Here is a 26,223-nt window from a genome sequence, read left to right on the forward strand (position 1 = left end):
ATCTTACTGAGGTTTGTTACAACTGGATCACTGTGTTAAAGGTATAGCCACTGGAGTAAGAGGGACAGAAGAGAAGAGATGCCAGGCTTCTGCTGTTAATGAATAATTAAGTTTTCCTGTGTCAGGCTAGGAGGTGGTCATGTGTGTGGCTGTCCACAATAATCCCAAGTTTTTGTATTCATATCATTAAGCTAATTTCACTGAAGAAAATGGTGGTTAGTATTTAATGCAGGTTTTGATTCTGACACTTCATCTGATTCTCCCAAAGGATGAACATGGGATAATTTCTTTTCTCCAAAGAACTAGAAGTGGTAATTAATTTCTACTGAACTGTTAAGTTACTTTAATACGACATGAAGATCCCATAGCTTTTTCCAAAAGCTTTACAGTGAGAATTGGATAGTGATGAACAAGAGTTGCAGGAAAGTGTACAAGACAAGTCTGCTAATTATTTTGTTAGGAATAGCATCACAGGGCTAAAAATAGCATCATCCCAAAATGGTCACTTGCTGTTACAGTCAAATGTCTGACACAGTGGTGGCTTATCAGAAAGGTAATGACTTAAGAGGCTACTTGAATGGGCTGATAAACATTCCTTTCCCTGGTTTAATAGCCAGCTCTCAATGCAGGGAGTTCAGTTCATTTTTTTTAAGCTTTTTGAGTTTACAGGAATTTCAGATGATGTGGAAGTTGGATTGATTACAAATTGTGCAGAGGTGATATAGCTTGCCAAGAGGCAGTGGTAGCTAAGGTTGCTTTTTCCCTGGATGGGGTTGATGTCAATCAGCATATAGAAAATATAGACTAATCATCTTAGGCTCTTTGTATTTGCAGTGAATTCCAGGTATGAGCTCTGGCCTTAGGCTTTTTGTTTTCTGTTTTTCCTATGATTTTCTTAAAGGATTAGCTATTTAAGGTAGCAGTGATTACCTAAATTGTTCTATAGAACTAAAATTGGGGGCTGTGTGGTGGTTGTGATTTGAGAGTTTAATTTGATATAGTGTTACCAAAGTTTTTAAAGTTTTCTTATAAAGGTCAAATAAAGGGTTTACACTGATCAGTGTAGTTCATATGAAGATAAGACTGTGATAGAGGTGCTGTGAGTTTAATTTGGAGCTTTCTGAGGTCAGCTGTCTTCAGTTTGGAAATGAATGTACACTCTTTTCCTGAATGATATTTTCTTATTTTTAGGTGCCACATAATGAGGTATTTGCTTATCTTGTCACTTCCTTCATGAAAAAAGTTACCTTCTGAGTTAGAAGCATTTGAAAGGTATTGGGGAAACTTATGGTGGAGGTTAGTTAATAATGACATTAGAGAACAAGATTACATAGAAAAGGCATGATGCAGTGGTAGTGCCCTTTTTGCACTGCCTGTCATGCTGTAGGCTCATCTACTGACAACACAACATGAGGAACAAAGGTGAATTTGAAATAATAGCTATGTGAGGTGCCAAACTGCTGACCTTTGAGGTGATGAGAATGATGTTGGATGTTTTATTTAGAATCTTCTTAACATTGTGAAAGAATTGCAGGAGTTAGCTTGCTTGTCAGAGACATTTAATAGGGTGAATAAATATTCTTAATGGTTACTACAAGGTTATTTTGTTCTTAGACTGAATCTTTAGTGACTTTTAAACTTATGTTAACTTAAGTTAGCAGTAAATGAGTAGTATAGGCTTCAAAATACATAGACAGCTTTGTTAAAAAGCTGTGCTATGGTATCAGCTGGAATACACACGACCCGTGCCCTGACACTTAGGATACTAGCAGCCTGAAGCTGTCTTGAGACTTGCCTTTGCTCCTGTCTCTTTTTAAGAGGTTGACATGGATCTTTAAACATGCAAGTTTTTTTGTCTATTAAGAAAAACATTTAAAGGAGAGAGAGTTGGTTCATAAACATGACAAAAATAAGCTGTAATGAACACTCAGAACTGAAGTGAGGGAACTTAAACAGTGTGTTAGATATTGAACAACTTTGCCAAATGTGAATTCTAACATAAAGATGAGGTCAAGACAAATGTAATCTCTGAGCCTAGCAGTACTAGCATGGGGAAATACTTAAAATCTTCTTTATTCTATCCTCTTCATGTGTGGATTTTTTTTCCCTTTATGAGGTTGTCCAGACTCTTCAGATGGGATCCATATCACAATTCTTGGACACCTCTGCCTGTGTGGCTGTGGGCTAGTAACGTCCTGTTAGGCAAGGTGTGTGTAGCAAGTGGTTTCCAGGCCTTCTCATTCATCTTTCATGTGGATGTGGTGATAGCAGCTCTCTCACTGGCCAATTATTAAAGCAAGCAGATGATTTTGCAATGTTTATGAAGCGTTCATTGCTTGAACGTTCTCATTGGTAAGTCTGGTGGGAGAAGGGAGCAAACATGCTGGATGGAGTTGTCCAAGGTTGCCGTTGAGTTTGTGCTGGCATAGCTGTTTTGTTGATGTGTTTGAATAATGAAGAGCCTGAGATTTTGTTTACTTCCATTAGTTTGCCTATCCTTATAATAGTGTTCTTGAAATTTTCTATTTTAACTTTTTTTTCAGCATTCCTTGTTTTATACTTACCAGGATAGCTGAATATGAAAGAAAAGTATTTCATAGCAGCGTGTGTCAAATATCTGTAGACAATCTCTCAACATTAAGGTTAGACTAAGACTTACTTTCTCACTTTCAGCGCTACTAAGACAATGAAAATGAGTGTTTTAAATTCTTGAATGTCACAAGCAGTGCCTGCTGCTGTGACTAGCTGTAGGTTTCCAGTAACAGTAATAAAATTTTTGATCTGTATTGAAACATGGCATGAAGGTCCTTCTAGTATTCTGAATATTTTGCAGGATGCAATTGTCTTTCTAGCTGTGGGTGGTTGGGGGTTTTGTTTGTTTTTTTCCTAGTTCTGACCTTCCTTGTCTTTTGCTTATTGTGGCAGGGAACTCCTTTAGGCTGTCAGTGATATCAGCCTTATTTATTATAATGTGCCACTCTTGCCTGTTTAAATGTCCTGTTAAGTTTTGGTCTGCCTAGTGGCATAAGGACATCACACAGAAACAAAAGCTCTGATGTGCAATTTGGGGTACTAGTTATCCACTGTCCTAGAGAGGTGAGATAAAAGGTGAATTGACAAAATGGAAGCATCCCATTCGTCTTGTCATCCCTTGGATTAAATCTGGTTGAACCAGATTTAGTTAGCATCAGAGTTCAGGGCTTGACTCTAGCTTGCTCTCTGACCTGTTCCTCCCATAAAACCACAAAACAACTCCCTTTTCAAACTAACAAATCTGAGAGGTTGAGAATGAATTGAACACTGTGTATTGCAGACAACACTTTTTCAGTCCTGATCTCTGCAACTTGCTACCTTGTCACCTGTTTTCTTCTTTTGAATGATGCTTCATTAATATTTGAGACATTGGGACCCTTTAAGATATATTTTGGCTTGTAGAGTGAATGCTTACATGTAACAGAAGCTCATCCGTCTACTGCCTGAACGGAAACACAAAACAATCGGTATAGTGGCGCCATACAGAGGAGGCATTTGATTGGTGTTACATCAAATACTGTTGTAGTCCTTTCATGGACATAATTCTTTACATCTTATCTGAAAACACTGCTCAATAAACAGCATGGAATTCTGTTTATTCAGCTTGGCAAGATAAAGGTCCAAGCAGATGCTGCAAGGATTTAGACTGATATTACCAGACCATTTTCAGTATTCATGTGTGGAACGTTAAACCACTCTTTCCTGTATTCTTTCATCTCAGGAGTTTTGAATTGCTGTATGTTTTTCACTCGAATCACTTTGTTAGTTTACCTTAAACCATTTCCTCTCAAAAGAATAATCCATATATGGTTGTTATTAATTTACTCATTTTTTTGAATGAGCTTACTGTTCATGAAACATGTAAGAGTGATTGCTGTCTGCTGTTTTAAGGTAAGTATGCATCATGATGTTGTTCTCATGTAGTTTTTCCGGTGGATTTTTTTTTTCTTAGAACTGAAATATGTTTCAAGATTGACGAGTTCAAAATTTGAACATACCCTCTGTTTTGTTTTTTTCCCCCCAATATGTTTATTTGTTGGAACATTAATCTTCTAGACTTTGCAGATTGCAGATTTCTGATTCAGGGGAGTGAAGACTTCCTTGGTGGTATGATCAAATAGGTCCAGTAGCTGTCTTTGGCAAAGGGTATTCTGTGAGATATGTCTAAAATGCATTTTTCCTTCTTCATCTAAACTTTTTTTTTCTGCTTCTGGTATGTCAAATCTGGGAGAGATTCCCTTGATAGCTTTGGGTAAATTAGGAAATGGTCTTCTAGTGTTCTGCCCTTTTCTTTTGTTTTACTTACGTAGGCAGAAACTGAACTGTATTACATTTCTCATCAGATGCACTTTGACTTTACTATTATTTCTCCAGTCATTTGATTCAGTTTGGGAAACTTGTAGTGTGCTCCTATTAACTGGTTGCTGTTTGAAACAATTTTGCAGGGCTTTAGGACCAAAGATTTCTAGAATGCTGTTCTACTCTTGAGTCTTTCAGAACTATACTATATAAGGCCTTTGTGTCCTTTTAAGTGTTTCTTTGCTTGTTTATTTTTCTTGTTAGTCTTCCAGTAAACTTCAGCACTACCTTGGTAAAGTAAATACGTGCAGGTTCTCGTATTAGGATTCAAGTTAATTTTTATGCAGCTGTAAAGACAAACATTTCACGATTAAAATGGATTTTTTTTTTCTTAGCTTGTTTAGCTGCTTAAGGAGTTGTATGTTTACTTATACTCTTTGGGGTTATTTTGGAAAAACAGTCTCATTTGAATGAAAACACTGCTTCAGGGAAAGAGAAAGGGAGGAGGTGGCTTCCGCATTGGCTGGATCAGCTAAGCTCAATCTTCCAGACAGTGGGATAAGTAGATTTTTTCTCCGCCCCCGCCCCCCCCCAAATAGCTGGCGCACTTGCATGGGCTGAGCTACTTGGCATTGGGAGTTGCCAGTAGTTTTACTGTGGCTGTGATAAACCAGGTTGACTTTTCAGTGAGCATACTGATTTGTTTTACTGCCTTATAACTCTTTCATTCTTATTTGAACTTACTTTCTTATTTAGGTTTCTTTAAAAAGTAGCTCTGTTTGTTTTTTCATATAATACTGTAGAGTGAGCGCTATGGTGTATGTATGCCCAGCTCTTCCTCCATGTCACATCTTAAAATTAATGAGGTCTCTTTTGCCACCTTTTCAGATGTGTTTTAATTACAGTTTGTGGAGGGTAACATGATTTTGTTCAAGGCAACTGGATATCTTTAGTTTTTTCTTGCTGTGATAAATCCTCTATGGCAGCTGTTAGCTTTGCAGACTAGCATCTCTAGCATGGCAGGAGCTGGCCATAGGTCATGGTCAAGTTAAACACTGTGTTTGGCAGGGTACTTTCCCTGGTGATAAATTAAAGCCAGGCTCTTCAGAGCTAGTTCTCAATCAGTATAATCCTTAAGCAAAATACTCACAAGTGAAAAATACATGTTTCCTTGCTGTGTGTGGTGGTGTACTTTTTTTGGTCTAGTACTAATCCATGAGTGAAAACCTGGCATTCAGTGAAACATAGATGTCTGATGTTCTTGAGTACAGTGTCCTTCAGTGGATAATGGTAGCTTGATTTGGTAGTGATAACTGAAAATTAGCCCTAATTGTAGGAAGGCTGGCATTATTTAGTAATAAAGATTTTTAGACTGGTTTTAGAAAGAATTTGAAATAAAAACTCAGAGCTTCTTGGTATAGAATGAGTATAATCTTGTTGAATTAACAAATAGTCTAGGCTTATGTTAGTACGGAAGAGTCAATATTTTAGTATTTTCTTTACTCTGATGGTGATGAGGATTAGACACTGAAGATATCCTGGAATGTTATGGCCTGAATTCAAAGTCAAGGCAATGACCGGTTTCGGGCTTGTAATAGTGGGCTTAAGCAACAATTGCTATATGATTTACCCCCTGCGTGACTAGTCATGTAGAATTTCAGAATATTGTTGCAATATTTAAAGGGTTATAGTTTATTGCCAGCACAACTCTATTCCAATGGAGAAAATCAGAATCAGAACTGACTCTCGTGGAAATATCTACCAAACTTGTCTCTCTCTGAAAAAAATCCTTATGTACTTGAAGGAGAATAATGTGTTGCATCGCCAGCATGGTGTTGCTCTTGATGACTGGTTGTAACAGAACTGTGCTGTAGCTCTCAGTGCATCAAATACAAGAAGGTAGAAAACGGGCCTCTCGGGCAAACAGTTACATAGCAGAATTCCTTGGCTGAAGAGCACTGAAGCCAAAAGTTTCTTGGCATTCTGACTGCATTCCTTTTTCCAGTATGTGCTCAGAATAACTTGGGACTTTTTGGAGCATAAGTGGGACAAATGTTTGAATGTAGACATAAAAGTCTCTGCTCAGTTTAGCTGGTCAGCTGCAGCTTTGAAAATGCATTAGGTTTTGTTAAAAGCACTCCATGTTAGTGGGCTATAATCCTTTTTTCCGATTCAAATAATCCAAAAAGCCTGTCTTGCTTAAACAAAAGCAGATGCTAGTCGTCGTTTGTTCATTTTGAATATTACGCTTGTTTTGGAAGGGAAGAAAAGTTTCAATATGAGTTGCCATTACAGTGTAATGCATTTGACCTTTTTTGGTCCGTTTTGGTATTGGCTTTGGCTTAGGAAAATGGACCTAAATGAAAGCCACAGTTCAGTGCTATGCCTTAAATTTTAAAGAATTTTTTGTTCAGTTCTATGACTTGAAAGTAGCTTTGCTTCTGGTTCCGGATGGCCTAACTTTTTTTTGTAGTACAGTAAACAAAACTGCGTTCTGACTTTGGTTTATTTCAGTTCCAATTTTTAAATCTTCCCCTAGAAAGAATAAAGCTCCATGGTGGAATTATATCATATGAAAGAAGGCATGGGGTTTAATCAATACTCTTTCTTTCAAACTGTATTGTTGTTGCAGCTGATAGATTCCAAAGTCTGTCTCATATAAAAAAGTTTAGCATCTCTTGGTCATTAACATTACCTGTGCCTTTGGAACTTTGTTTTGCTGGTGGACAGTTACTGCTTTTTCCCTATCACAATGACAGGTAGCCAAACCTGGTCAGCCAAAGACTTGGTTGATATTATAAATAACTCCTGAGTTCAGGAAAAGCCCTGAATTTTTATAATTAACAAATCTTCATATTTGGGTCTGTCTGCAAAACCAGTCTATTTTGTGCATAGGGGAACCATTTTGGTTTTTCATCTGATGCTATCAGCAAGAGCACTTTAGTTCTCAGCTTCTGAGTAACTTCTTTCTACATCTGGTGATTGATCATAAATCTCTAAAGCTCTTAATCAGCCCTCTGCAATGAGTTTTTTAAAGTCATGTTTTGCAACTCACCAGTTAACAAAGTGGCTTGTAAAAACTAGTTGTCTTCTAAGTACTTGCCTGTTGTCCACTAGGACACTATTCCTGCATTTTCAAATACCGGTTTGAAATTAGGGGAGCTGACTAGTGCTTATTTAACTTAATGTTCTCCTCAGCAAATGCCTCAATTACATTTGTTGATGTTGTACTGAAGTGAAGTCTCTGGACTTTGTTTGGTGCTGAGGATCGTCTGTTCATTGATAGCACGCAGTTGCATAACAATGATTCTTCCTTTGGTTACATGCCTTTATTTTTTCTATTCAAAGGTTTCCTTAGTCCATATCAGATGAGATCTCTGGCAATGTATGTCATATTGCACCAGCTCTGGTCTCTGGTTGTGAGGTCAGAAGTGCTAAATAAAAGACGAACAGTGAGGAGTCTAGGACTAGGACTAAGTCATGTACTGGTTCCTTAAGTGTGTGAGCAAAACAGGCTGAAGACCTGCTGAATGTGGCAGCCAGTGGCAGATCCAGAGAGTCGCTTCAGAACAGCAGTGTAAACAGTTCCTGTGAGGTGCCTCAGGGTATGGCTTTATGCTGTTAACGGTGTTGCACTTTGGTAAATGCCCACATTCCTCCTTTTACTTTATAGTAAATGTGTGGTAGCTTTTCCATCAGAGGAAGTGAGGTAAAGCTTAATTGGATGGGGGCATGCATGCCTGTGCTGTTACTGCAGCATAACTCAGGTGCTTTGGTTTAAGTAGCATTGTTGAAGTTGCCATAAAACCTAAAGACTGAGATCAGTTCTGAATCAAAAATTTGTTTCTGCTTCAAAGTGTGAATTAGCCTGGGCAGTACAAAACATACATTTTCCTTAGATGTGATGAAGTATTGTCTTTTTCAGTATTGTTTTTCAAAAGTAGATGAGATCTTGCATGTGGAATAAAAAAAAAAAGTAGATGAGTATAAATCTACATTGGTGTAATTTACCTGCAGGAAATGTCTGTTCTAGTGTAAACACAGTAATGTAACAATAATGGAAAATTCTGAAATAATGCATTGCTATCTGGAGGGTTGGCATTGTGCTTAAATACTAACATCCATAAAAGCATACAGCTATTGGAAATAGGCTGCAGAGTGAAGTCTTTCTTCATGTAAGCATCTCGTGAGGTAGGAACACATTAATCCATATAGTAGGTGGAATCCTTACAGCAGTTACATGCACTATAGAAAACTGTGGATTGAGCTAGTATAAAGCAGAATGCCCAGAGTAACCAAAATGACTCTGTTTTATCCTTTTTGTAGATGCTCTTAGAATTTAGTCTCCTGAACACTGAGAAGTCAACATGCCAGCTTTTAAGATAATAATCTGGTATCATTAATCTGCTGCAAGTTTTATTTTACTTTCCAAAGATAAAGGAGGCAATTTTTAATTTATGGCAGAAAGACAACTTTTGTCTTTCATATCTTCATTAATGACACTAATAAAGGTTTGAATAAAAATGGCTCTATATTTTCTCCACAACAAAGTATTCAGAAGGATAGTCTGACAGGAGGGGTACTTACAGAAATTAGACCATAAGCCTGAGGCAACGTAAATCAGTTTATGAATGCTCATGTCATTTATCGACAACTATTAAAGGAGTCTCAGTCTTGTCTGCAAGGTACCATGAGTTTTAAAAAAATAGAATAGCTTTCTGAATTTAAGACAGTTTCACTGGAAAACTTTACATTTTCCCGATCTTTGAAAATCCTGCTGTTACTCTTCTTAACTTGAAAAGACTTTTCATTTTCCCCACTATCTCCCCCACTCAGTGCATGGCTGGGAACTGGCAGAGAATTGAAGAAAAACCAGTTCCTTTGCCTGAGTGTCTGAACCTTTCTCTAGTTCTGGTCCTAGAGCTTAGTTCTCTTGTGATGATACTTTTTGTTGGCTTCTCTTCTTTTCCCTCTTTCCCAGCCCCTCTCACCCCCTCTTTTTTAAAATGCTGGATGTCCACCAGTCAATGCTCAGGCCTTGTGTTCAACCCTTCCACTTGTGTAGCTCTGCTTCTAAATACCCTGTGCTTATGACACAATGACAGAACATAATTGTTTTCTGTCATTTCTCTGAGGGGTATAGCCAGCATATCCTACAACATGTTTTAAAATGGCTTAGAGAAAGGTAAGAGTAATGATGAAAGAATTAGCCAGGTTTTGAGAATTGTGCTGATTAAAATTATTCTTGGAAGTACTCTAATAACATTAATAATAGGCAAAATCCTTTGAAACTCCTCTAATGTAAAGTATGTGTCAAGATAAGCTGACATATATGGCTGTTTTAACTACTAAACCAGTTTTCAGAGGGTTGAATTTTATAACAAGATTCAAGGTTTCACGTGTCTAATTCTAGCCCACTAAAACCTAAAATTTTCCAACTTGGCAATGCATGCTTCATTGTCAGAGCAATCATGAGATGTGTGCCATCACTGGGTGCCCTGGAGTGGCTTACTGTTGCTATGTAATGGACCTTTGTTGTGGTAGGACAAAGACTTATTGATAAATTGCCTATAAAAAGTGGCTTTGGAATATTACTTTATTGTCAGTGAAGTCTCTATGTACTTACAGTTATGTCTCCTTACAGCACCTGCAATACAATAAAGATTCATAGTTCCTAGTTGCAGTTGGCTCTCTGTAGCACTACAAGAGTGAGATATAAGCAATGAACTGGAAGATGATTACAATTAATTATCTATGCCTTGTAGAAGAAGAAAAAAAGAATAATATAGAACAAAGAACTATATTGACATTGGAAAACTGCCATCAAAAGGTGTGGCTGCTCAGACGAATATGACTAGCTGCCTTTTCTTGACTGTTAAAAGCAGTTGGATCATCTTCAGTGTGAAAGATAACTTACTTTGTTTGAAATCTTGTTTTGGTACGTTTTGTGAGCAGCTGTTAGAGGACATGACAAGTAAATAGGTTAGTTGACTTCATAAATGTCCAAATTTCACTGTAATAAAATCCTTGTTGTGTCTGCAGCAAAATAATCATTGAAAGGTGCAAGTATTTAAAAAAAATATAAATAAACAGTGATGCAGAAGTCCATGCATACCTGCCCAGTATGTGAAGTGTATTTAAATATTTTGAGGACGCTCATCTTTGTGCATTATATGCAGATACCTTCAGGATATCTGGTCCAGGTGCATCAGCTGGACTTCTGAGAGCAAAGGAGTGTTCCTGCAAGATGATACTAGGTTTGACTGTAAGCTTGTTAGGTCTTTGGAAGAGTTAGTGATGTGAAGACTGTATAGGCAGTAAATCCCATGATTTGTTACTGAGTGTGTCTATTTAAAGTAATTGTGAGCATGTGTAGATGGCACAGTCCTACCTTCTAATTAATGATCTGTTCTCTTCTGCAGGCTGGCAGTGATGGTGAAAGCATAGGAAACTGTCCTTTTTCTCAGAGGCTGTTCATGATTCTTTGGCTAAAGGGAGTGGTGTTTAGCGTCACAACAGTTGACCTGAAGAGGTAAGAAATGGTTTATCTGACAAGCAAGAGTACAGTACACTTGGTGTAACAAAGTTTGGGGCTTCTGAATCTTGCATGGCTTATTTTCTGAAATTAAAAGGACAATCTGTCCTCATAAATACAAAGAGGCAACCTTGATGTAAATGGTGCATTCATTGATGGATGGTTATTTATAAGTATCTGTAACCAAAAGGAATGGGTCTGTGATAAATTCTCTTGAATTTGTTAAATGATGTTCTTCTCCTGTAAAACTAATAGCTGACATGAAGTCGCTTATAACTGAGTACTGAATCTTACTAACTTTTCACTTGTGTGATCTCAATGTAGACTGCTGGATGGGTATTTTACATCAACCAATCTTTGATCAAATCTCCAATAATTATTGGATAGCTGTCACACATAATGTGTGGCCTACTTCTCTTTTTAAAGATTTCAAGATAATATTGCTTATTATCCAGTAAGAATAAAACCAATGTGAAAATATTTGTCCATGAGGTAAATAGAAGTGAAACGGGTAGGAATAAAATGTAAAATGTTCTACTTTTGTGTAGCATTACCCAGATATGTCATGATGCTGTATGTCACCTAACGGCAACTTTTCTGTCTATGAAATGAATACCTTAGTGACTAAGAAGGGTGAGATGTGAACCCAGGAGTCTTAATTTCCTAAGGTTGGGTGTACTTTTATTAGAAGTGGTAATGCTAAATTCAGCGGAGGCCTTGTATTTGTTTTTGGTGTGAAGTAATGTTTTCACAGCACTAATGTAATGTAATGTTAGTCACTGAACTCTCTGGAGAGAGGAGACTGCCAGTGCTTACAAACTTCATTTTCAGAAATAAAGCCAGTAGAAATATACAGTGTTTTCCAACAAATGAAGTGTAAAATGTGTAAGAAAGAAGTCACTCTGCTAGACTTAACCTCTTCTTGTAATCTTTTTGAAGGAGGTCACTTGTTTTGATTTTTAAAAATCACTGAAGTTGCTGCTTTGGTGCTGGCAACTGGTGTTAAATATTCCCATGGGTAGTAAGGCTGAGGCAGACCACTCCAACAGAGGGGGAGGAGGCAGCTTTTGTCAACTGTGTGCGTTTGTAGCAGCTCAAAGATCTTCTCTGGCCAATGTAGGATTTTACTGCAAATATAATTGTTGCTGCCAGCACACATAAACCAAATATATTGTATCTTCCATTAGGCACTGTGTGTGGTTTGTGGGAACCTTAGGAGTAGAACTTGTGCTTGCGTTCTATTTGTAGTTTTGGCCTTCCTTTACTTTTAATGATGGTGTTATTTAACCTATTGCAGTTATGGCGGGGGGCGGGAGGATGAAAAGAAGGTTGAAGGAGATTTTTGTACTTGGAAACATTTTTACTGCTGAACCAGTCTGAGAGATATCATTAAAATGCCAAAGATGCCTGATGAATTGGCTTTATTTGTGTCTCTTTGGCAACTCTGAGTTAATTGGATGAAGGACTGGGATGTAAGACTAACTTTTAGAATATAAATTGGTTGCAGGTGTTTAAAATTGTCCTTTCTTAGACAAGGAAAGCTTTCTTTCCTTTTTTTTATATTGGGGAGGGGAGAACACATAAGAAGTGCAAAATTAAAACACTGTACAGGGAATAGGTCAAATGAACTCTACTTTTTCGTTATACACTGAATGTTATTTTCTGGTAAAGGAGAAGGGCCACTGAAGCTAATTCAGGTTTGAATAGATGTTGATACAAACTTAATTCCTTTTAGACTTTATTTAAAGCTTCATAAATAACAAATTTAACATTCTGGATTGTCTAATACCTTGTTGTAGAGTAGTGTAGCTTGCAGAATGTCAAATTCAGCTAACTGCTCAAGTGGAAATGTTATATACCAGGTGGTGTTTTTTCCCCGTTAGCATTACCAGAATGGTAATAGGTGCTAGATGTTGCCTGCCTTAGTGCTTCTAATACCGTCACAAGAAGCTGCTTTTACAAGTACATTATTCAAACCAATTACACTCTCTTCTTTTTGTAGCTGTTAAAGACACAAACTTGTTAAGGAGCTGGGTAGTAATTGTTTTAAGCATCTGAATTTATTTTGCTAGCCAAAAAAAAGAAAAAGGGTTTATTTGCAAACCATGCTTCTGCCTCGTAGAGTAATTTCTGCACAACAGTAAGGCAAGCTCTGTCTGTTTGTGAGGCTTAAAAGGTCATGGTTGGGTACAAAAGTTCACAAGTGAGTAACTTGGGACACAGGAAAAACGGAGTCTGATTTAACTGACTCTGTGACATTTATTTTTCCCTTCCATAATTGCATTGGACATCATACTGTGCTAACAAAAGAACATTTTGCAGTTCTCAGTTCTACTCTTAAGACACAAAAATATGCATATAGGCAAACGAAGTGGGATGTACTGCCCTTTCAAAGAAATAATGCATTTCTTGCTTCTGTTTAGTCAGACAGAGGCTTTATTCTTTCCCTTTTCAGAAGCAGCATTTCCAGGGCTCAGAGATTTGACTTGTTCTCGTGGCTAGAGCTGAGTTGCAGCACACAAATCATTTGTTGGGCTTGTAACAACATTCAAGGCCAGCTTGCATTCAGTTAAGTTTTGAAATCCTATTTTAAACATCTTGATTGTGTGGTTTTACAGTTATGTTGACAGACAAAGATTAAATAAAGAGGTTAGTAAATATTAAAAACTGCCCAGAGGTGAATGCAACTTCAGCAGTGTAAAATACCGCTTAGGAACTGGAGATAGGGTCTTTTTATTGCTGGCATTTTTTTTCATGTTACTCTTCAGACACTCATTGCAGTACTTGTATAATTTATAAATCACTGTAGAGCATACTACATTTGGAGGCTGGCTTTTCTCTGATCTTCAAGAACTTATTTGAATGCTAATTGCTATTCTGGTTTGTGGCAAAGCCGTGAAAGGTTTATACCTTAACTCTGGTGTTGAAGAGCCTGCCCACTTAATTAGCTAGTGATAGCCACTTAAATAAGTATGTGGCCCTATGTCCAAATACCCTGGTAAACTTTGGGGCAGGGTACTAGCTATCATGGAATTGCTTTGAGTGGTTATAGAGGTGTGTTTTGTGGTGGTTCGGGTTTTTTTTTTAAAGCTGTCCAGTTTTATCTCTGAAGTAAACTTCACTATAATATTTTTAATTGCCTTCTTATTTGACTGTTAAGGGAAGCTGTATTCTTAGCCTTTTAAGGATATTCCTGTGTACTTGTGGTGCTCTAAAGGCTGTGGCTTCTATGTGGTAAACCAGGGTTTGTTTATGATCTACTGGCAAGAGTAGCAAACTGGAAGTCAAACCCTGTATTATGTTTGGGCTTAGGCTGTGGGATGTTAATCTCTGCTTTCTTTCTCTTGAAAGATATTATACATGGTTTGACTGGAGTGGTAAGAGGAGTTAAAAAAATGCTCTGTGATCCTTGAGATACACTGTAATTCTTTGGAAAACTTTTTTGATTAGTTCATTAGACTAGTCTGTTTCTGAAATAAAATTTTTCTTTTGATAGTATTACTGCAAATCCGGTGGTCTTGTGTGTGTTTGTTTTTAAAATAATGTTCCTTTTGAGGAATTTTATCTAGCCAACATGCAGAATTGGAAGTGAGCCACAATGACTTCCTGTAATTGTTGTGGGTTACAAAGCTGTATTTAAATGAAGTGTTAAGCTACTTAAAGCATTAACCGATGACAGACGCTAAATCCTAAAAGTAAGAGGGTGATGGCAACTATTAGTGAGAAGTAACTTCTTGGAAGCTTAAAAATTGAAAATGGTTAAATTCTTTTAATGAGACTTCTGTCACCTGGCTAAAAGCAGGGTGCTTAATGTTCTCAAGTATGAAAATCAGTTTTCTCATTCAGTTACATATACTGCCAAGTGCTCATATCTGTCCTAAGTGCACTTTGGCACTACATACTGTTGGTGTTTGCCCTGCTTAAAAGGTTCAGCAGTGGGCAGGACATGAAATTCTGGCAGGGATTCTTAATTTTGTAAGAAATTGAAAGCAACATTTTTACAGGATAAACTTGTAAACTGTGCTTAGTTTACAGAGTCTGAGTGTTATCCCTGAAAACGCTGCTTTCTCATGCTACCCTGAATGACCATGTTTGGGTATATTACTAATCTAGTTTCCTTGTCCAGTACAGTCAGGACGCTTTCTTGAACTGTAGTTCCTGTATTCAGTAAATCCAGTTCCTGGATGCCTAGTGCTGGCTCAGAAATGTGGCCACTTTGTACAAAGCACAAACCCAGTTCAAGGGTTACGGTTCAGTTTGGATTTGCTCAAACAGTAACAAAGGGGCAGCTTTATCTTGGCAAACTTTCTGCTGGATCAGGTATCGTTTGTTGTTCCTCATCCAGCATAATGCTAGCAAAAGGTGCTGGTCATCTTGCAGCATGTGCTCTGGTCAACTTGACAGAAATGTAATTGTATGCTCGTGCCTCATCTGGATCGTGTATGCTGTCGGATGTTGGTACACAGCGATGGTCTAAGGAACTAGGAATTTCAGTGTCCTCTAAAACGTGGAGAGGTTCTCAGAGAAGTTAGACTGTGTCCTTCCGAGCAGTCATCCTGGACTGTAGTCAATAGTTTCATGAGAGGGAAGTTTTAAGTGGTGCTGCTGAAGAAGTGCCAAGCAGTACTGTAATTTTATTTCTGCTTGCACTGAGACAGTTGCACTAGCATGGGACTAATACCATGATGATTTACTAGGGAAAAATTGGCTGCAGCTTTTTAGATGATGCTTTGGATTTTATAGCTTGTAACGAATCCAAATCTCTGTTGACTTCAGCTTTGCATCTGAATCTGCTGACAAGGCAGATGTGTACATTAAAGAGTAAGTTAGGCATTTTGTGCTGAATGAGTAGGTAGGTGTATATGTGCAGCTGATGTATAGGCTTCTAAATAAATGCCTCCAGTGTTGTTCCTTGTCACTACAGTATCACGGCACAACTAGAGGAGAGAGAAGCCAATTGTTTATAAAACAGACTGGCTTAGCTTGATAAGGGTTAGTGTGAAAGGAGCTGGAGTGAACAGCGAGAGGTATCACCAGAACTGACTTAAGATGTAGAAATGTCTGGGTATTTTAGCTTGATGCTGTTTCTCTTGTGTCTAGTCATACTATGTCAGGGATTCTTCTCCCTTGCCCAAGTGTGCTGCTTTTATTTGTGAAGTTTTTTCACTGGAGGAAGCTTTAAGCATAATTTTTAAACATGATATTTAAGCATCTGTCAGCTTGTCTAGAACCAGATTCTGTGTGCACATAATAAATGGTTTATACATACTGCTCTGTATCAGACTAGCTTATTTCCAGAGAAGCTCTGTGTACAGGGGGAGGATTATCACTGAGGATTACGCTATATATAAACTCTGTACTGCAGATCTTGGGAAAGAGAGAGTGTGTTTGTGGGGGGGTGTGTGTATGTATATCCCCCTGCTAGTCAACATTATATTAACTTGAGAGAAAACATAGCCAGAGGTAGGAGGAAGCAGTTGGTTTTAAGTATTTGAAATTAATTGTTATCAAGTATATATTCAAAATGCTAATCAAACTGTAAACTCACTTTTTAAAAAGAAAACTGGTGATATCTTTTTGAAACTGCAAGGATGTGAAAACCTCAGGCAGTGCTTTTGTGACTGTAGCAATGAAAGCTAGGGTCATGGATGTCCCACGATTACTTTTGTATTGGTTTGTATTTCACCCTAGAAAACCAGCAGACCTTCAAAATTTGGCTCCAGGCACTCATCCGCCCTTCATAACTTACAATGGTGAAGTGAAAACAGATGTGAATAAAATTGAAGAGTTCCTGGAAGATGTTTTGGCTCCACCCAAGTAAGTGTTAAAATGATAATTTGTCACCTTAGATTAGATGGAGTGTTCTCAGAGGGGTTTTCTGCACTAATTAAGATGTTCTTCAGCATCAGTAAACTGAAGACAAGACATCGAAAACAGCTTGTGGAGTTCTTGCATGTCACACCTTTCCTCCCTCCAGTTCCCTCACCTTCATGTTAAAAACTGTTTTCTTTTAAAGATTATTTTAAAATTGTCCTTTGTGAAGTCCTGTCATCCTTCCTGCAGTTCTCAGACTAAATGATTTTTCTTGTTGATGACTGGGGCAGGCTATTCTGATAATGTGTCCAAATAATGTAAATGAAGATGAGCCTGCTATACAAAACTTAGTCCTGACTCCATAATAAACTATTGTGGGAATCTGTTTTAAGGAGATGTGTGGTGTCCTTTTGGAGACTTGTATTTGCAGTCATTCTTCTAGAAGTAAGGTGTTATTTAATTCTTTAAGAATTTGTTGTCATTTTCTTGTTCTTACCAGGAATATCAGTGAGCTATGTATTTAATGTTAATTTTTTATTCCTTCCAGCTTTCTGTGAGCAGAGGGACAGTTGATAATTGTACAGAACCAGTAATTACTAAATGCAAATTGAAAATAATTTTTTAAAATTTAATTCCTTCATACTAGGCGTAATGATGAGTCCTGGGGATTGATTATTTAGTGTTTGGAAATTATGGTGGAAAATACTGAACACTTTTAAAAATAATTAGATTACACAGTACAAGCTTGAGAAATGTCTTCAAGCTTTCTCTAAACTGCTGGCTTTCTTCTCCCTCAGCTGGCAGGCAGTGGCAAAATGCAGACTCTGCCTTTAGCAGACTGAACTGTTTTGTCTTTTTAGTGTGGCAAGACTTTATTTTGTTAAAAGATTTGGAGTCCATGATGTTCTGGGACAGCTGATACTAATTTAAAAGAAAAAAAAGATCTCCAGTGAACAGAGAATGATGAGAGTATTTAATTTGTTACCTGTTTGATCCCTAGCTATATTCTTGTTTACAGAACTGTGATCTGCCCCCTTGGCAGCACTGCTGTGCTAGAGTAAGGGAGCTTGCTCTTGTGACCCTGGGCTGTTTCACACACTCTGTGCTTGAAACAAATGCCTGATTCAGAAAGCAGAAATGTGCTTTGGTTTTCCTCTGAAAAAAAGTGATTTAAAAGTATTGGGGTTTTAAAATCTTAACTTAAATGGAAGTGTGTGATATTACACTTAAGAATCAAATCCTCTGGATAAATTGGTAAATCTACATGATGTAGAATCTTTTTTGATTTTTTTTTTTAAAAAGGGCTGTTTTGTACTAGTTAATATATGGTAAGCATCATTCTGCTAAATGTGCTGTAGATCTACTCCTTTTTACTTTTTAGGTACCTAAAACTTTCACCAAAGCATCCAGAATCAAACACGGCTGGAATGGATATATTTGCCAAATTTTCTGCATTTATCAAGAATTCTAGACCAGAAGCTAATGAAGGTAGGTTACTTGGGGGCTGATGGCTGTGCACACGTTGTTTCATTGTCTTGTGTTTTTCAGAGCAGCTTCACTGTGAAGTGTCTCACTGCCAAATTTTGCTGCATGTTGATGGACACTTGAGGGAGTCCCATGAATTAAACCTGTGGTTTAAAGTTAATGGTCACAGACAAAGATTTCAACACTTCCAAAGAGAACTTCAGTTAGTGTTCAGTCAGAATTTTAGTAGGGTATGCATGGTTTGTAAGAATCCCTGCCATTGAAACTTCTCTACGCAACAGCTACTCTAAACACTTGAACTAAGTAGAAATGATTTTAACGTCCAGAACCAAATTCCCTTGCAGAGTTTGTGTCGTGCCCTGGTGGTCGAGTTTCCATGCATTTGTTGTGAGGCCTTTCTTGCACACTTGATTGTTTGACCTTGCTAGGATTGAGGGCTCCTATTCAGAGTTCTGAGTTAAGCTTAGTTCATGTCACTTTCTGTAAAGGATTAAGACCTTTATGTGTGGAGAGAACATAGTAGATGGAAGGTGAGAGATTAATAAGAGAGAAAGAATGCACAATTAGACCTTTGAATAGTTTAGTACAAATCTTTTGTCCTCGATGTACTTGGAAGGAAAACTTAAGTCAGGGTATCAGAATGCCTTTCTGCTGCATTTCAAATGGAGAGATGCAAAATATTTGTAAACAGCCAAGAAATACTTTTAGATTTTGTGGGGTGTGCTGCCCTCTGCTGTATTCCATAAACCTCCTCTGTAGTCTGTGTGTTTAGTCGTGGCTGTTAGCTGAGCATGTGACATTAAACAGATTATGTTTAAATGAATATAAACCCTAGCATAGCTCAGTTCTAATTAGTTTAAGCCAGTTAGGAATAGTCTTAAGAAACTTGACATAAGCCACTTCTTAAACCAAAAATAAACACTTGTGGGCAATCTTAGAGTATTTTAAATTAGTGCAAACTCATGCATAAACCAGCTTTTAAATGACCTGCATCTGTGTGATACTTAAAGGGATTCTAGTTCAGTTTCAGCGTTGCTAGCAACCACGAAGGCAGCTCCAGCAGTAGTGTTGCCACAAAAATTGTACAAGGGTTAAAAAAATCTTTCAGTGTATGGTCTGCTCTGGGTAGTACAGTGATGTGGGTTTTGGTTTTCAGATCTGCCACTAATACCAATATTCTAAATTATAATTTGCTTTGAAATTTGTGTGCTGTGGTTTGGCTTTCTTTTTTGTTCTTAAAACTTGCTTCCTTTGCAGCCTTAGAACGTGGCCTCTTGAAAACCCTCCAGAAGCTGGACGAGTATCTGAACTCTCCTCTTCCTGATGAGATAGATGAAAATAGCATGGAGGATATTACAATTTCTACCCGCAAGTTTTTGGATGGCAATGAGATGACACTAGCAGACTGCAACCTGCTACCCAAACTACACATTGTCAAGGTAAATGCCTTGTATGTTGTTTTGTGATAACGAAGGACAAGATGCTTATGGTTTATGACATTCTGGAGTCCAACTAATTTCAACTGTTTGTAAGCTCCCATGTAAGTTTAACTACAGTATTAACAGTACATGAAATTGTGGAAGGTTTGGGTAATTCGCAAGGGCTTTAGGAATAGAGCAGTTGAATTCAGTGAAGGTGTGAACCAGTAGACAAGTTGGGTGGCAGATGATAGAATGGCACAAGCCAAACCCCATTTTACGGTACTGACCAATGTGGTCACAGGAAGTTGCAACCCTTAAAAGAATGAGGTAGAAGAAGGAAGGTGAGCATCACGTGACCAGTTAATGTTTGAAGTGGATGTCTTCTCACATATGTGGAGAATACGGCTTGCTCTATTAGTAACAAAGTAAATGACTCAATGTGAAATAACAGGGATGTATTAAAAAAAAGTCTGAAGTTTAGAAAGGGGTAGCCTAGGATAGCTACAGGAAGGAAGATGTGCCTGTATAATTGTGGTTTGATTTCTTTTCACTGTCTCCAATGATATTTGTCAGTTTTGTACTGCAGATGGAGCCACAGATTTAAGTTTCTGCCTGGGTGCAGAAGTATTTACTTTGAGGACAGCAATACAAACTGAGGCAGTATGCTGCCAGGTCCAGGCATATCCCAGAGGGGCAGGTTCTGCTGACTTTAGAAGTGACTTTGAGTGTATGTGGTGGAAGAATAGCTTAACGAGAGTGTGACAAGGCATGGAAAAGTGGTTTAAGTTGAAGGATGTAAATTCATAATGTAATTCTTTTGTTCTAGGTGGTGGCCAAAAAATACCGCAACTTTGAGATTCCCAAGGAAATGACAGGGATTTGGAGATACCTGACGAATGCTTATAGCAGGGATGAATTCACCAATACCTGTCCTGGAGACAAAGAAATTGAAATAGCTTACAGTGATGTAGCCAAGAGACTCACTAAGTAAACAGCACTTGCAAAAGAGATGACTTCTTGCATATTCCATAACAATGCTTCTAACAGACTGCTCTTTTCATATAAGATAGCAATTTTTTTTTGCATGAACTTGCAGTTATTCAAAGTTATGGTGGATAGACCAGGTACAGTAATTACCTAAAGTTTGCAGACTTAATTATAGGCTTGTTTTTCCTTACCTCTTTTCACAGCAAGTTTGAATATCATTAATGCAGTTATGTTAATATTGCACTGGGGTAACTCTAGATTCTTCACTATGAAGGGTTATCTTGCCCCTGCTAGCTTTCTTTGCAAACATTTGGTCCCTGTCTACGAATTGGTTTAGGATACTGTCTTGCTATATGGTACAAGGAATATTTATGTATTTTGGAATTTATTGCTTTTCCAGAAGATCTATACACAATTGTCATATCTGTGACACATTGAACTGTACCTGCTTGTCTATCCTATTTACATACAGAAGGGAACTTAGTATCCAAAAGAGCCATTTGCAGAATATTTGGCAATGTTTTTTAAAAGAATTTCTCTTGGATTTGAAATCATAGTAATGGTTGAGAATGGACTCAAATGTGAAACTTGGATTTGAATGACCCCAGATAATCAGGGAAGTTTGAATCTAGGCTTGAGTGCTATAGCAGGAAGCTCACAGTTCAGAGTTAGTATTTAGTTGTGTCTTCAAGAGCTTGATGAGATAAAAAAAAAATATTTTTTTTTTTAAATTGGCAACCTATGTTTGTCCCTAATTCTGAGTTGCAGCAAACAAATAATTGTCAGGATGCCCTTTACCATCATGAAACCAGAAGAATTGGATGCTTGCCATCTGTTCACCTTAAAAATTGCAAGTGGCTTTCTTTTTGGTAGTTAAGAGCCTTTATTTTGTATAGGTCTTTCTGGTGATATTTACTTAAAAAAATCTGTGCTGTCATAAACAAAGTACATGTAAACATTAGTGTCCTAGTTGATAAATAGCTACTGTATATGGTGAATAGCAGTGCAATGATTAGTGATGCAAGACTGAACACTGATAGCCATTAAAGTGGGAGTCTTTCTGGGAACTTTTTTAAGCTATTTCTTTCCTGAAGAAAGCTAAAGTGACCTTTAAAGAAAACATTTGCCTTACATTGTAGTATGCATTTTTTCCTGAAAGGAAATTTATTAATTACTCTTGTAAAGAAATGGTGTGTGAAATCCAGTCCTTTATATTGAATTTATCCTAATTGTTTATCTGTGCACCTCGACTGCAATTTTGCATAATCATAATCATTGCACTACTATACATAATCTTTTTACAGCAACACTGAGGAATAGCACTACAATTTTTTTAAAAGCAATTTTCAAATATTTCTAAACCAGGGAATGGTTTTCTTGTTTAAAATTACTGATTTTGATGCATGAAATAAACGGCTAGGTTATTTTTAAAAGACCATCATAAACAACTCCAAAGAATGCTAGACTTATATGCCTATTTTTTTGTAAAGATACTTTTATATTTAACTGATTTTAGAAGCTGGAAAGTGCTATTCCTGGTAGGTTGTTCTTGGAATATTTAACATTCTGCAATAACATGGAAATGCTCGCATAAACACTTTTATACACTAATTTTTTTTGGTAAGCACTGGCTTTGTGAAAACCAGCCTGACTTTTCTAAGCATCCTGCTTTTGCTACTTTATATACCCATGAAGTTAGTTTGACATAGAAGAGGTAGAGTACAGGATCCATATTTGTATAGTATACGTGGCTTGTGGTGCCTTGTCTTGCCTGCCTAGAGCTAGAATTCCAATATAAAGGCAGTTAGCAAGCCTGTTACATGTTTTTCAAAGACAACCATAGATACACTTAGACCCTGTTATGATTTATTACGGGGGTGTTTAGGCACAGAAAGAAAATTCTGCAGAATGAGTGACCTGGTTAGGAAAAACTTACTGTAGCCTTTTAATAATTACTGTATTCTAATGTCACGTTCTCATCCTGAATAAAGTTTCTCAGCCATAATAATCCTCTGTAGGGGTTCAGTCTTTGCTACAACGTGACCTCTAGAAAAAGGAATGAGTTTTTTGTTAGATAACATTTTTAATGACACATAGGGTAAAAGAAGACCCCAACCCTCATTGGTTTGGTGCTCTTTTCCTTCATATAGTTAACCTCAAAAAACAAAAATGTAGGAAGCAATGTGATTGTGGGCAGATCTTTAAGTTTTTAACTCTACTTTAAAACCTAGATCAGGATGGCCCTTGGCAGTTGTCTGATGTTGTAGTAATTGGGCCTCCCTCCTTTTAAAAGCAAATTAGCCATTTTGTGCACACTTTAGTACACCAGGCAGTTATGTGCATATGAGCATGAAAACAATTTCATGCAGTTTTCTAGTGTGTGCACGGCCTGCATATCAATGCATACAAATATTTAACTTGTTAAAATACTAGGCTTCTTGTCTTTTATAGATAATATATTCTCTCTACTTTTTAGGCAATCTTCAGACAATTGTAATTCATTATATTCGGCATTAAGTATTTTAATGATTGTGTCTGAAAGCTTGTAAACAAAGTTAAAGCTCTTGCTGTAACTAATGTATTTCTTATCTCAGTACAATGGAGTATTGAGCGTCGGAGCCTTTCCCTTATAGGTGTAATTCAAATGAGGACCAGGTTAGCAGTTTCTAAGGCGGTTACCATATGATAGCTGTTAACTGTCCTGTGTGAAAGGAGTTGGTATCTTTCAGGCTTCCTATTGCACAGTTTTGTTGTGTTGTGGCAGAAGCTGGCCAGCCTCTTACTGGCTTCGGCAGAGGCCAGGAATCTAATGGAGACCGAGCAGCATTCACTTCTGTAGGTGATCCCTTCAGAACAGCAGAGTATAGCTAGGGTGGTGTGTAAAAAGGCTTAGCGTCTGGTGTGGGTAGAGCACTTTCATCTGGCCCCAATCACCAGCGCTACATTAATTAAAAAAGCCCTTTCATAACTATGTAAATTCTTGACTTCTGTCAACTTGTTTACAATCTGATCTTTAAATGCATTTTTAATTTCATCAAACAGCAATTAATCTACCCCCTGTTTAAATTTAAAATGATGCTTCTAGCCCCTTCTACAATTTAAAAACAGCAGTTACCCTTTCAAGTAGGCATTCCAGTTTGCAAGTTGGTTGCATGTATTAGCATGCTGAATAACTTACTTTATTCTCAAGCTGAAATATGCTTAAATTCCCATTAAAACAGGTGACTTGTGTATTTCCTGAACATAAAGGGAAAATCCATCATCTTCACCCTGTTTTTGTGTGGGAGAACAGATTACAGTGTATGCATGATTTTTTTTTAACAAGCTTTCCTTCTTGAAGAGATTCCGTATGTGTAAGAGCTGCCTGTTGAACAAGAGGCATGTGAACTTCTGAAACAATTTCATGCATTCCAAAGCTTTCCTGTCCATCTACTGTTCACTGCTGGTCTATGTAAATGTCCCACACGGACAGTCACAGCCATGTAGCTTGTACGTTCGCATTTTCCCATAAAATTGGTGGTTTTTCCGCAATGGGCATGTCTAAACTGATTGAGAGTTGCGTGCAGTTCCATGATAAGAAGAGAGATGTAATCAAGTTTTTATGCTAAAGTAGCAAATTAGCATTTCGTATCAAAGGAACACAGACATGAATAAATTGAAGATGCTTGAGCCAAACCCACTGATGCCTATCTCAATGTAGAACAAAAAGTGGCTAAGTACAGTCAACTTTTTTTTACTCTTTGCCACTCAGAGTACTATCTGAACGCATCCAATTAATATTTTCAGAAGAAGGCTTCATCCCAAGTGAAAAATATTTAATCTGCCTCAGAACCTGTGCCACCAATATTACATTTTGTTTCTGGAGGGGGTGGGAGGGATGGGACAATAGTGGAGCAGAATAGGATTTTGAGACTCCCAAGACAGGACATGAAGAATTGGAGCATTGTTTGCAGAAATACTTGAAGAGTTGATACAATTTATTGTAGTTTGCTTATGTCTTTCACTCTCTGGAACATCTTTTACAGATATACCAGTATACTGCTGGCAGCTATTGTTAAAAATAAAATTATATTTTCACTACCAAGCAGATCTTTCTCTTATTTCTGAAGACTACAGTTCTCATGTGTAAGCTTTGATTTGAATGTGGTGTGCTAAACTACAGAACAAAACTTTGTAGTAATTACTTTCTCAATTTTTGGCCTTCTGTTTTTTTTCAGTGGTAGTGTGATTTAAGGCAGAATACATGTTGTTTCTAACATTATAACTAGCTGTTGTGCCCCTTAACAAAGTTAAGAACTTTCTTAAAATTAAGAACGAGTTGAGAAATAATGATTTCCCCTACAGAAATGATGAAAAGTGGTGGTAGGTTGGGGGTTTTTTTCCCCCAGATTTTAAGTGGAAACATAAACCCATAAATTTTGGTAGCATGTTTTTCTGTGGAATATTAGGTTTTCAGAGTTAAACTGAAAATTTATTAGAAAGACAAAAAAATTCTCAAGTTTGGTTTAGCTTGTTTCCATCCAGATAATCCACTAAACAGCCATTTCAAGAGTTGAGACTGAATTGATCCCATCTGTGGAATTAATGGATTTCAGACTCAGTGCTCTGATTCTGAGTTTCAGCTGTGTTTCCTCACTGTCTTTTGCTTTCAGATATGTCTCACCTAGCCATGGTAAACACCATACACCCTTGCTTTTAATATGAATATGTTAACTAGGTACTACGTCTTCAGAGCAAAGACCACCAGCTGCTAGTGGAAGTTTTCTTCAAAACTTCCTAAGCATTATCATGTCAATCTCTTGTCTGTCTTATGAGTGTTTGAGGTGTCTCTGGGGTCTGATTTTTGTTTTTGAAAGGAAATTTGTGGAATCCAGAAGACATTCCTGGAGCCTGTAATCTGGGATGCCATCATCCATTTGCCTGTAATAGTAGCAAATCCAGCAATTAAACCCTTGGTAGGTTTACATACCTGTATCACTGTATTATTTTGCTGACTGCAACGTTTGTGATCGGAGGTGGGTTTTGCTTTAAGATTTGTGATCACCTTGTTTGTGTTTGGTCACATACTTCCATGAAATGCAACAGGGTGGACCAGAAGGTAATGTAATACCCTCTTCATGTGAAGAGCACACTGAAAGGGAATAGTGTTGAGCTGGGAAGGTGACGCTTGTCCTGCATGGCAAAGGCAATAGTCTTAGGATATGTGATAAATATTTTGTATAATTACGATTTTCTGCAAGAGCTGCTTTTGACTAGCTAATAACTTTTATGGTTTTTGGTAGATATTGTTTTTAACGCACCTCAGGTGACTGCCCTGTCTGGTGTGAAACGTTCCTCCTGGATGTGCTAGCAAGAAGCAGCTGGATTTTGGCTTCAATGAAAGCTGTGGAGCCCACTCCCAAACAGTTCTGTGTAGCTGCTGACTGGGAGCAATGGAAAGAATTTAAGAGCTTGAGGGGAGCTAGGTGAGGCTGAATGTTTCACGTTTCTGACCACTGTGTTTTCTCCCTGTTCTCAGGGACAGCTCTGATGCAAATAATTTTGGACTTGGCTTGAATCCAGGTTTCATAGCTCTGGCTTACCTCCCCAGAAATGGTGCCATGTTCCCAAGGAAAACTGGTCTAGAGATTCGTAATGAACTCCAGTGGT

At 37.6% G+C, this 26,223-nt stretch overlaps 1 protein-coding gene across 1 annotated transcript in view; it reads left to right on the plus strand.

The window, feature by feature from the left end:
- The window catches only part of CLIC4 (chloride intracellular channel 4), a 33,208-nt gene extending 8,550 nt beyond the window's left edge, over positions 1-24,658 (plus strand). Inside the window, exons 2-6 of the mRNA XM_049820258.1 lie at positions 10,755-10,864; positions 16,559-16,684; positions 18,063-18,169; positions 19,424-19,605; positions 20,414-24,658. Coding sequence (XP_049676215.1) covers positions 10,755-10,864; positions 16,559-16,684; positions 18,063-18,169; positions 19,424-19,605; positions 20,414-20,578 — 690 coding nt within the window. The 3' untranslated portion in view covers positions 20,579-24,658. The remainder of the gene's footprint in view (positions 1-10,754; positions 10,865-16,558; positions 16,685-18,062; positions 18,170-19,423; positions 19,606-20,413) is intronic.
- Positions 24,659-26,223: the final 1,565 nt, after the last annotated feature.

This window comes from Accipiter gentilis, chromosome 17, assembly GCF_929443795.1.
Source record: "Accipiter gentilis chromosome 17, bAccGen1.1, whole genome shotgun sequence".
NCBI lineage: Eukaryota > Metazoa > Chordata > Aves > Accipitriformes > Accipitridae > Astur > Astur gentilis.